Genomic DNA, 12,422 nt, shown 5'->3' with positions numbered 1-12,422 from the left:
GCAAGACTTTCCAGGCGCAGATCCATGGTCTCACATGACTAACGGATGCCATCACAGTCTAGTGAGGATGGGTCCAGGGTCAAAGGTGTGTTCTCTATGACCAATGTGGGAGATATTGGAAACCTATGGTCTCCCTGATAACTACATCTGCGTGACATGCATCAAGCTGCAGCTCTTTACAGACCGTGTTTGTTAAATGGACCTGCAGCTGGATGACCCACAGCTCATTCAGGAGGATGAGGAGGTGATAGATAAGAACTACTTGAAGGTAGTTGCAGGAGGCAGGAAGATGGATGACTGTCAGGAGAGGGAAAGGGAATAGGCCGATTGTGCAAAGTATCTCTGTGGCTCTTCTCCTCAACAGTAGGTATACAGCAATCGACACTGTTGGGGAGGGGAGATGAATTAGCAGAGGAAAACTGCAGATCAGATCTCTGATAGTGAGTCTGGCCTTATGGCTCAGAAGGGAAAGGGGGAGAACAGGAATGCAGTGGTGACAGGGGATTCAATAGCTAAGGGAGCAGACAGGAGTTTCAGGAGAATCAGACTGGTACATTGTCATCCAGGTACCAGGATCAGGAACATCTCAGATCAGGTCCATGGCATTCTAAAGGGGGAGAATGAGCAGCCTGAAGTCATGGTATATTTTGGTATCTAAGATATAGGTAGGAAGATGGATGAGGTCCTGAAGAGAGAACATAGGAAACTAAGCAAGAAGCTGAAAAGCGGAATCACAAGGGTCGTAATTTCTGAGTTGCTGCCTGTGCCACACGCTACTGAGAGTAAGAATAGGATGATATGGCAAATTAATGTGTGGCTAAGGAATTGGTGCATGGGGGAGGGTTACAGATTTGTGGGTCATTAGGATCTCTTCTGCGGAAGGAATGACTTGTACAAAAAGTACAGATTACTCTTGAACTTGAGGCTCAATTTGCAAGAGGTGTTGGAAATGTATAAATTAGTTTGACAGTGAACCATCCGAGGATGGGGAAGACAAAATACAGATAGGTGCTATGTGTAGAGGGACTGTGAAGAAGGATAGGCAGTTGATAAAGGTAGATTTGCAGTCAGTACGATGGGCTGAAGAGTGCCTATTTTAATGCAAGAACTATCAGAAACAGGGGTGCAGAACTCAGAGCATGGGACATACATGGAACTACGATGTCACAAGAACAGGAATGGCTGTGGGTTGTTCTGTGCTTTAGATGTTTCAAAACTGACAGGGAGGGAGGTTGAAGAGGTGGGGAGTGGCATTGCTAATCAGGGATAGCATCACAACTGCAGAACAGGAGGATGTTGAAGAGGGATTATCTACTGAGTCAGTGTGTGGAAGCCAGAAACAGGAAGGCAGCAATCACTGTATTAGGAGTTTTATATATAGACTCCTCCCCAATAGCAACAGAGACACAGAGGGAATGATCTGGAGGTAGATTTTGGAAAAGTGGTAAAGTAACATGTCATGGGTGATACCAACTTCCTTAATATTGATTGACACTTAGAAACATAGTAAACCTACAGCACAGTACAGGCCCTTCAGCTCACAAAGTTGTGCCGAACATGTCCCTACCTTAGAAATTACTAGGCTTACCCATAGCCCTCTATTTTCCTAAGCTCCATGTACCTACCCAAAAGTCTCTTAAAAGACCCCATCATACCCACCCCCACCACTGTTTCCAGCAGTCCATTCCACGCACTCACCAGTCTCTGCATAAAAAACTTACCCCTGACATCTCTGTACCTACTCCCCAGCACCTTGAACCTGTGTCCTCTTGTGGCAACCATTTCAGCCCTAGGAAAAAGCCTCTGACTATCCACACGATCAATGCCTCTCATCATCTTATACACCTCTATCAGGTCACCTTTCATCCTCCATCACTCCGAGGAGAAAATGCCGAGTTCACCCAACCTGTTTTCATAAGGCATGCTCCCCAATCCAGGCACACCCTTGTAAATCTCCTCTGCACCCTTTCTATGGCTTCCACATCCTTCCTGTAGTGAGGCGACCAGAAATAAGCACAGTACTCCGTGGGGTCTGTCAAGGGTCCTATATAGCTGCAACATTACCTCTCAGCTCCTAAATTCAATTCCACAATTGATGAAGGCCAATACACCATACGCCTTCTTAACCACAACCTGTGCAGCTGCTTTGAGCGTCCTATGGACTCGGACCCCAACATCCCTCTGATCCTCCACACTGCCAAGAGTCTTACCATTAATACTATATTCTGCCATCATATTTGATCTACCAAAATAACCACTTCACATTTATCTGGGTTGAACTCCATCTGCCACCTCTCAGCCCAGTTTTGCATCCTATCAATGTTCCGCTGTAACCTCTGACAGCCATTCACACTATCCACAACACCTCCAACCTTTGTGTCATCAGCAAACCTACTGACCTCATCCAGGTCATTTGTAAAAATCACAAAGAGTAAGGGTCCCAGAACAGATCCCTGAGGCACCTCACTGGTGACCAACCTCAATGCAGAATATGACCCGTCTACAACCATTCTTTGCCTTCTGTGGGCAAGCCAGTTCTGGATCCACAAAGTGATGTCCCCATGGATCTCATGCCTCCTTAATTTCTCAATAACCCTTGCATGGGGTACCTTATCAAATGCCTTGCTGAAATCCATATACACTACATCCACTACTCTTCCTTCATCAAAGTGTTTAGTCACATCCTCAAAAAATTCAATCAGGCTCGTAAGGCAGGACCTGCCCTTGACAAAACCATGCTGACTATTCCTCATCATATTATGCCTCACCAAATGTTCATAAATCCTGCCTCTCAGGATCTTCTCCATCAACTTACCAACCACTGAGGTTAAGACTCACAGGTCTATAATTTCCTGGGCTATCTCTACTCCCTTTCTTGAATAAAGAAACAACATCCGCAACCCTCCAATCCTCCGGAACCTCTCCCGTCCCCTTGATGATGCCAAGATCATTGCCAAAGGCTCAGCAATCTCCTCCCTCACCTCCCACAGTAGACTGGGGTGCATCTCATCCGATCCTAACGACTTATCCAACTTGATGCTTTCCAAAAGCTCCAGCAATCCTCTTTCTTAATATCTACATGTTCAAGCTTTTCAGTCTGCTGCAAGTCATCACTACAATCACCAAGATCCGTTTCCATAGTGAATACTTAAGTAAAGTGTTCATTAAGTACCTCTGCTATTTCCTCCAGTTCCATACACATTTTCCCACTGTCACACTTGATAGGTCCTATTCTTTCATGTCTTATCCTCTTGCTCTTCACATACTTGTAGAATGGCTTGGGGTTTTCCTTAATCCTGCCTGCCAAGGCTTTCTCATGGCCTCTTCTGGCTCTCCTAATTTCCTTCTTAAGCTCCTTCCTGTTAGCTTTATAATCTTCTCGATCTCGGACATTACCTAGTTCTCTGAACCTTTTCTAAGCTCTTCTTTTCTTCTTGACCAGATTTATTACAGCCTTTGTACACCACGGTTCCTGTACCCTACCATAACTTCCCTGTCTCATTGGAACGTATCTATGCAGAACTCCACACAAATGTCCCCTGAACATTTGCCACATTCCTTCCGTACTTTTACCTGAGAACATTGTTTCCAATTTAAGCTTCCAAATCCCTGTTTGATAGTCTCATAATTTCCTTACTCCAATTAAATGCTTTTCTAATTTGTCTGTTCCTATCTCTCTCCAATGCTATTGTAAAGAGGATAGAATTATGATCACTATCTCCAAAATCCTTCCCATTGAGAGATCTGACACCTGACTAGGTTCATTTCAAGTACAGCCTCTCCACTTGTAGGCTTATCTACATATTGTGTCAAGAAACCTTCCTGAACACACCTAACAAACTCCACCCCATCTAAACCCCTTGCTCTAGGGAGATGCCAATCGATAGGTGGGAGATTAAAATCTCCCATCAAGCCAACTCTATTATTATTACACCTTTTCTGGATCTGTTTCTGTATCTGCTCCTCGATATCCCTGTTACTAATGGGAGGCCTATAAAAAACACCCAGTAAGGTTATTGACTCCTTCCCGTTCCTACCCTCCACCCACAGAGACTCCATAGACAATCCCTCTATGGTGTCCACCTTTTGTGCAGATGTGATGCTATCTCTGATCAACAGTGCCACACCCGCAGCTCTTTTGCCTCCCTCCCTGTTCATTCTGAAACATCTAAAACCCGGCACTTGAAGTAACCATTCCTGTCCCTGAGCCATCCAAGTCTCTGTAATGGCCACCACATCATATCTCCAAGTACTGATCCATGCTCTAAGCTCATCCGCTTTGTTCACAACACCCCTTGCGTTAAAATAGACACAATCTCAAACCTTTGATCTGAGCGCATCCCTTCTTTGTCACTTGCCTATCCTCCCTCTCGCACTGTTTGTGAGCCAACCTCCTCTTCCCCAGTCTCTTCACTTCGGTTCCCACCCCCCAACAATTCTAGTTTAAACTCTCCCCAGTAGTCTTAGCTAACCTCCCCATATTGAAAATATTTATTCAATATATTTTATTGAATATAAAGCGCTAAATTGTATAATGATGCTGACGCCTTGTTCAACTAAGCTAGAAATGTTTTGTTGATGATTTTCATTTGTACTCAGTGTCTGAGCCTTCTTGTTTAAGTATCCAACAATAATCAGTCAACAGTGATAGATTCCAATTGCCCTGATACCGTTTCTCCATGACCACAATATCCTGCTGTAATCTTTCACCATGCTCGTCACTAACAGTGGCAAGATTTTCGGAGAAGAAGTTTGTATGCAAATGCAAAAAAAAATGACTCTAGTGACATGTTGCACTTCATGGTTTTGTATGCTTGAAACATGTTATCAACTGGCTCTACATACAGTAGTTTGGTGCTCTATAGTTGCCAAGAAAATTTTCAATAACGTCCTTGAATGCCTTGCATGCAAGTTTCTCCAGTCCCACTGGAAGTTCTTCAAATTGCCTATCATGGTTTACCTGTTTGATTTGTGAATCAACAGAAATGCCTTCTTTAATCTTGGCATCATTTCTTCTGACTTAAATTATGAATTGAAATAACAAATATAAGTGATCTAAAAAATGGTGTGTGATAGGGAAATTTCATGCTGATTTTCATGATCAGCAGCCAAAATCCATAAGATACCGTCGAAAGATACCAGGAAGCAAAGTCCTTGTTCTCTAGTGTAATTTCTCCAATGTATCCCACCCCTTAAAGTCATTAGGTGACTTCACTCCCTACAGCCTCTTTTCAGGTAACTCAGCCCTTGCTGCCCCCCAGTTAACACTACCAACACAGCCCTTCTTCTGGTTTTGCCTGAACCCTAAAAGCCTCCTCAGATAACTTCAGAAAAGAGCGAATGAAACACACTGCATATTGATAAATGTTTTGGAAGTTTGATTTATTACCACAAAGTACATTTAACCTTGCGCGCTGTGTGCAAAACAAATAAATCTCTTTATAAGTCATCTCTTATGCATCAGACAATAAATACATCTGAATTCACATTTTATACACACACATTGCTACATAAAGATGTAAACATAGAGGTGGACAGTCAGTGTTTGCAAAGCACAGCTGCTCACTGCATGAGAAACCCTGCACTAAAGGAGTCTGTAATATATTACTCTGCTTTCTACTTGGGGAGGGAGTGTGAGTGGTCTAGAGTTACGTTATTCCCCCTATCTACATGGGAGGAAGTGTGATGGGCTTGGAGTTCTGTCACACTCCCTGTCTACAAGTTATGTTGCATTGAGGAGTCTGGAATTACATGACATTACTCTTCCGTCCGTGATGGAGTGCAATTATTCTGCAGTACATCCCTCTCCCTTCCCATCTGGGTCAGAAGTAGGAGAATGGTTTCTACTTCCCCCTCTACATGGAGAGGAATTTAACCTGCTCCCTGAGTCCAAATGGGGAAGTGAGAGGGGAGTGACCTATCTCTCCCTGTCTTTGTGAGAGGACAAATGAAGGGCCTGGAGTTGTATTACTCTCCCTGTCTACATGGGATGTGAGAGGAGATTTATTTTTCTCTCCTTGTCTACAAGTGGATGGTGGGTAAAGGGGTTGGACTTGGCTTACTCTCCCTGTATATGGGGGAAATGGAGGTTAGTGGTTTATCTCTCCGTCTATGTCAGGGGGGTGGATACCTTAGAGAAAACACTGACCTTAGTTTTACACCTTCTGTGATCTCAGGATATGCAAAACAAGTTAAAGCCAATGAAATGCATTTCAGGTGTTGTGAGCAATACAATGAAGCTGATTTGAGCAGAGGCAACTCTCCCTCCCCTCCATTCTCCAGGCTGAGATCAGTGAAGTATGGGTTTGACAGTTGAGGTATGTTATCTGAAGTAGGGAAACTCTACCACCCTGAACATTTTTGTATGTTCCCCAACCACCTGACAAGTTAAGGTCTGGTCCTATCAATCACTACACTTGGGAGTGCATTGGCATCAACAACAGCAATCCTCCCCCACTGAATATTAACCCACTAGCTCATTTGTGGCAGTCTCAGTAATGGTGGAGTCCAGGGCTGCCCATGTGCCTACAGCTCCATGTGATACTGAAGAGGACTTGCAAGCTGTGGGTCAGAAATGCTTTTGCCAACTCTTAGAACAGAGCTAGACAACCCTGGAAGCAACTGCACATCACCCTTTCACCCTCGTAATTTCAGAAGCTCCATGCCAAGACCAAAGGATAATAGAATCTCTATAGATACCAGGATGAGCAACATTGTTTCTGGGACAGGAGCACTTTACTTCTTAATGGGTGATTCACTAACCAGATATTCCTGTTGAATATGGAGCACTAATGGCAAAACCAGTACCATTTCGCCAGAACTGCTAGATAAGTATCACTGATAGTTAGGATCCTAAACAGAGCTTTTGGCATTTTGGCCTTAAGTCAAAGTATTGAGTACAGGAGGTGGGAAATTATGTTGAAGTTGTATAAGACATTGGTGAGGCCAGATTTAGTGTAATATGTACAGTTCTGGTCATTGATCTAAGAAAAGATACTTGAGTACCTGAGTTGTCGGGAAAGGCTGAGTAGGTTAGGACTTTATACCCTGGACAGTAACAGAATGAAGGGAGATGTGACAGAGGTATACAATATTATCAGGGGTATAGATAGGATAGCAAGCTTTTTCCACTGAAGCTGGTTGAGACTAGAACTAGAGGTCATAGGTTAAGGGTGAAAGGGAACCCGAGAGGGATGTTCTTCACTCAGAGGGTGATGTGAGTGGGGTTATAAATTCAATACAACATTTAAGAGAATTCTAAATATGGGTGGGAGGGATATAGAGGGCTCTGGTTCAGGTGCAGGTTGATGGGACTGGGCAGGATAGCAGTTCAGTATGAACTAGATGGGCCAAATAGCCTGTTTCTATGCAGTAATCTATTGTTCTATGACTCTCTCTAACTCAGCCCAGCGCAGCAGCTATTCCACATGGGAGGCATTCTGCATTGGAATGAAGTCTGCAATGCCATGATTTGAGCAGGGACAGCACAGGTTAGACAGTGGGTAAAACTCCCTACGCACTATAATCTAATGCACAGTCATTGCACAATTAGCTCATGTAACATAAGATTAAAGGTCCCTTTACACTGTTTGGTTGCACATTTCCAGGACAGAGATGGCCTGGCCTAGAAACTATAGAAAGCTCCTATTAATCTGGCCCATTACACAACCTAAGTAAAGGATGTTATGAAGGTAAAGAATAGAGCTCTCTGCACTGCCTTGCCACACATTCAGACAGGCAGAGTAGAGTTCCTATTTCACTGTCCTATCAAATGTTTCCATCACAGGACTAGCACAGGTTAAATACTGTATAACTTTCCCTCTATACTTTCCCATCGCATATTCCAGGTAGAGAAAACAGGGATGCATACTGAGTAAATTTCCCTCTGTCCAGCATTTCTCAGAATGGGGACAGTAGAGACAAAGACAGAGACTATTATTCATTGTAAACTACTACATAAAACATTCTTGTGGGTGATTGTACTACTGACTGTGGCTTGGCTGAACGGGATCTACACTATGCTGGTATTTTCTTCACCAATCAGAGAAAAATAAAGAAACCTATTATGTTTAACATACCTTAAATGGGGGCTGTGTCTTCAGCTCCTCCTTCACCTCTGCTAATGCTGACAATGCCGTTAACCTGTGCTGTCATGTGCATTTTCCCGTCACTCCCCTCCCATACATCAGCCCTTGGCACACGTGGGGCTGCAGCAAGAATTGTGAACTGTGATGGTGTGAGGAACATCCTGGAGGACTCTACAACCTTTAATATCCCTTGATCAAAGTTCAAAATGGTAGAGACCATCACACACTCCCAGAGCAGGGCAGCAAGGTTTAGATACAAACAAAAGCTCTTCATCACCATCACCACATGCTCAAACAGGCACATCATGGATTAGACTATGAGTAAAGCTCCCTTTACACAGCCCATCAAATACTCCCAGGGTCTGGGAGGTGTGGGAAAAAGCTTGGAGTGTTGGCAGTACCAATTGATTACATGATCATAGTGATCTCTTTTTCCACATTATAGACATGGAGTTTGCAGTTTGTATTGTACTGACCTAAGATCCATGTTTACTGATTGCTCCCCAATAATCCTCAAGAAGAGCTCACTGAGAGAACACAGAGCCAATATTTTGCTGGATGAGAACATGTGAGCTGTTGGCTAAACCACACCCTCACACGTGGGAAGCCAGTGCTCCTGGTCAGAACTCATCAGGAGCAGGACGACCAAATGAGAGCTGATTCTCCAGGTGACCACCCAAATGTTGGGTTCACTTGTTCATTTACTAACACAATCTTGATGTGTGGCCCCTCAGAGGAGTAGGTCCTACAGTATTGTACCCAGTCAGTAACCATGGCGATCCCTGAGGTCATGCCTAAGGGTGGTGGAGGTTGCGAGATGCGTCTGGCCGTGCAGTGCTGGAGGTTTGATGAGAGATACAAGGGCAAGAGTTACATTCATTCTGCTTTACATTAGAGACACTCGGTGTCAGTGATGTCCTCTTGGCAGCTCACGGAGAGTCACGGAGAGTCCATGCTGAGCATTGTCAACAGGCCCTCTCCTTCCATCTTGCCTGGGTGTCACAGGCCAGGGAGTTTGACTATTTTCAAACTGATAGCCCTAATAATACACCTCTTGTGATCCACCTTGGTTATCTGTAGATCCTTAAAGAAAAGAAAACAGTTTAATAGTTAGGTCCTTGTTCCTTTCACTAAATAAGACAGAAGCATTAATGACTTGGTGTGGGGGCATGTCATTTTCTGGCATAGTCCAACAGAATTGCAAGGTGTTATCACCATGACAGCAGACTCACAGACTCTCTCTACAAGCAGAGATAAGCTAGTGGATAAGGGATAGAACTTAGGTTGTGAAGCAAGTGGGATTGAGCTGTAGTTTGGCAGTGCTGTGCCTGAGAGACAGTGCAGATCAGAGGGACTAAATCAGTTAGCATTTGAGTCAGCGCCACTCCAGTCAGTAGTGTTAATCACAAGAGACCTTATATAATGGAAAAACACAAAGTTGGTGAGAAAAAAAATTTATCAACCTGCAAGATGCCACAACACAGCCCCAGGTTCGATGGTTCATCCTTGCTAATCCTTCAAACACCATGCTAGTGAATCTGCTCATGAAGACAATTATTACACTGTGAGCATGACAGATATTGGAGTGAAATCCAAGGAACCACAGCATGGTCACAGGGGCTCCTAAAAAGAATGTTTAATAGCTCCTTCTATGTTTCCATCCATAACATCTCAATGGTCTGGATCTCAAGACATGTTATAATGTCTCTGCGATGCCTTGGTGTGAACAAGTCCACCTTTGCAGTCAGCACGCCTCCAGCAGAGAAAAGTTCAGAGCTCCGCATCACAACGGCACTCATCTGGCCAGCTGATAAGGAATATTAGCCATGGCCCACAGTTTGCTCAACAAAGCCCAAGCTGATGGCACAGCACCATCACACACCACAGCTGATGCAATAATGACATCACAGTCCACAGCTGGCCGGGCATTATCGCAAAGCCCACAGCTGTTGAGATAATATCCATCACTGTCCACAGCTGCTGAGCAAGTGTCCATTGTAGTGAGGCCGGAACAATGTAGCACCTGCTCACTCTGACAAGTGCCTGCCCATCATCCAAGTGCTTTATTGATGGGATCTCCATTTCTACAAGCTGGGGGTGAGTGCTGGCCCAGTCCTTGCCATCTGTTCATTCACAATAAACTGGCACATGCATAACAAGTAGATTCTCCCCTCCCTGCTCCATGTTTCTTTATTTGAGCACAGAATTTTTCTACAATTATCTGGCTCTTTCCTCTGTTTCATGTATTTTCTCTTTTCTTATTTTGTACTTCATAACAACATTCAAGGACACACTGAGTCTATACCAGCTCTCAGAAAAATCCCTTTAATTCAGGGGTTCTCAACCAGGAACCCATGGACCCCTTGCTTAATACTATTGGTCCATGGCATAAAAAAGTTGGGAACCCTGCTTTAATCCCATCACCACCATACCCCGCCCCGCACTTATTCCATTGTGACCTATTCTCACTCAAGTACCTCTCTGATTGTCCCGCCACATGCCCACATGAATGAATGATTTTAGAAAATTTAAATAACTAAGTAAAAATGAATTACAGTAAGTATATCCATATATTGACTAGATTAAAAATATATATTAAAAAAAAGTGAGGTAGGGAAGAAACAGAGGGAGAATGCAGGGAATCTGCTGCACCTTCCAATCCAGTGACATTTCTTTTCATTTCCTTGTTATCTTTCTCAACAAGGGAGTTGCCAGAGGGATGAGATAACAATACCTTTAGTGTTATTCCACTTCATCTACAAAGTGTGGATCAACAATCTTCACTTGGTAGATACTGTAGCAATTCCAGGCTGTTCAGACCAATGTTTGAGGTGGTTGCACCCAATGTCTAGACTGAAATATCAATTCTCCAATTCTTGGCGAACTTGGGTGAATAATTGGGGCAAGATTTGCCTGGCTTCTCCAAGAATTTCAAACATTACCAGGACCAATGAACACAGAGAGAAGCTGAAAAGACTTTAGTAAGAGGTGGGTGTTGCTCCAAATTACTTCAGTAGGGCTTATAATATGGGGTGAAAGTGCATTGACTCACCCATCAGGGAACTATTTGACTTCTGCTTCTGGAGTTTCTCTTTCTTTGATATATTCTTGATCTTGTTCTTCATGCTGCCCTTGTTCTTCCCCTTGGAAATTTCCTAAGGAGACACAGACAATTAATCACAATTACTGAGAGAACCGCAGTTCCATGTATTGTGCAAACTTCTGTTGGACCTCATGCTCATTTCCTGTGATCCACCAGCCTTTTGTCCAGCCCATTAGTCTGCCCACTGTCAATCCTTGGCAGGACATCATCCAGACACCGGCTGCACTTGCTCACATTCAGTCATCTTGCAGGCATTCCATGCAAAGTGCCGGGAAATGAGACTACTAGGTGTCTGTGTTAAGATCAACTGAAGCCAATTAGTGCAATAATTTACCACAGAACGCACCCAGGAGGATTGACTATAAGGCCCTGCTGCAGTGGTACTGAGGACCTCATACAGCCCTCTTGGCTGTCTAATTGAATTCTGTCCTGTTTTTATCTCATGTTCTTTTGTTGAATAAACCCTGAGTTAGATAGGTTTCTTTTTGTCCAGAGGAATCATAATTTGGTTCAGTAATTTGACTCCTAGTGTAGTGAATTCCATTTGGTTTGAGAGAAAATGGTCCCTTTGAGGAATGGTTCTGAAGTCTGGCTAAACTTATTAAGAGGCATTTCTGGTTGGTCAGCAATGTTCATAATGTTCTTGTCCAGTGAAAAGATGGTGGAAGGTGATCTCCAGGCAACTGAATCTTTCTCCATCTCCCAGTTTCTGGGGTCTCTGATTATCCCCCAACACTATAATCAGCAGTGGTTGTAAATGTGAGTTAAATGTTGTACTTGGGGCTAGTATGTGTTTAAAAAGCTAAAGGACTAGATCCAGGATTTTTCATTCCCTAGAATATTACCCCTCACAGGTTGTTTCCTAGCTTGCCTCTACTACACAGAGAAAGAAGCATATAATGGGATTGTTTACAATGGAATTGTAAACAAATTGTGTCAGGCCTGCACAGGCAGGTTCCTCCTAGTCTCCACCCAGTTAATAAGGGTTACCTGCTGCTTGTTCCAGAGATATCACCTGCAGCCTATTTAACCCTGGTTCTCATCCAGTCCTTGTTCACTCATCAAACCAGCCAGCCTCAACTAGTTGTTCCTAGCCTTCAGTTACCTGGTTGCTTGTAGTGCTTAGTATCTGCCCTCTCATGTTTTGTGGCTCCTCGTGGCTTACAGTTTTGCAGTCTATTATTAAAGTTACCATTCATCGCTGAATCTCGCCCCACTGCTCTGCTCTTGAG

General features: G+C 43.8%; 1 protein-coding gene across 4 annotated transcripts in view; it reads right to left on the bottom strand.

Moving 5' to 3' along the window:
• Nucleotides 1-5,363: 5,363 nt before the first annotated feature.
• LOC140734508 (diacylglycerol kinase delta-like) overlaps nucleotides 5,364-12,422 on the bottom strand; it is a 170,566-nt gene continuing 163,507 nt past the window's right edge. For 2 of the 4 annotated variants that reach the window (XM_073058573.1, XM_073058575.1), the window contains exons 27-28: nucleotides 11,140-11,242; nucleotides 5,364-9,170 (exon numbers count right to left, since the gene is read on the bottom strand). In XM_073058573.1, the coding sequence (XP_072914674.1) occupies nucleotides 9,127-9,170; nucleotides 11,140-11,242 (147 nt within the window). In that variant the 3' untranslated portion in view covers nucleotides 5,364-9,126. Of the gene's footprint in view, nucleotides 9,171-9,550; nucleotides 9,626-11,139; nucleotides 11,243-12,422 lie in introns of those variants that run through there. The other 2 variants (XM_073058574.1, XR_012100551.1) reach the window with 2 other exon arrangements.

This window comes from Hemitrygon akajei, chromosome 10 (genome assembly GCF_048418815.1).
Source record: "Hemitrygon akajei chromosome 10, sHemAka1.3, whole genome shotgun sequence".
NCBI classification, from domain to species: Eukaryota; Metazoa; Chordata; class Chondrichthyes; order Myliobatiformes; family Dasyatidae; genus Hemitrygon; species Hemitrygon akajei.
This window is presented reverse-complemented; position numbering and strand designations above follow the sequence as displayed.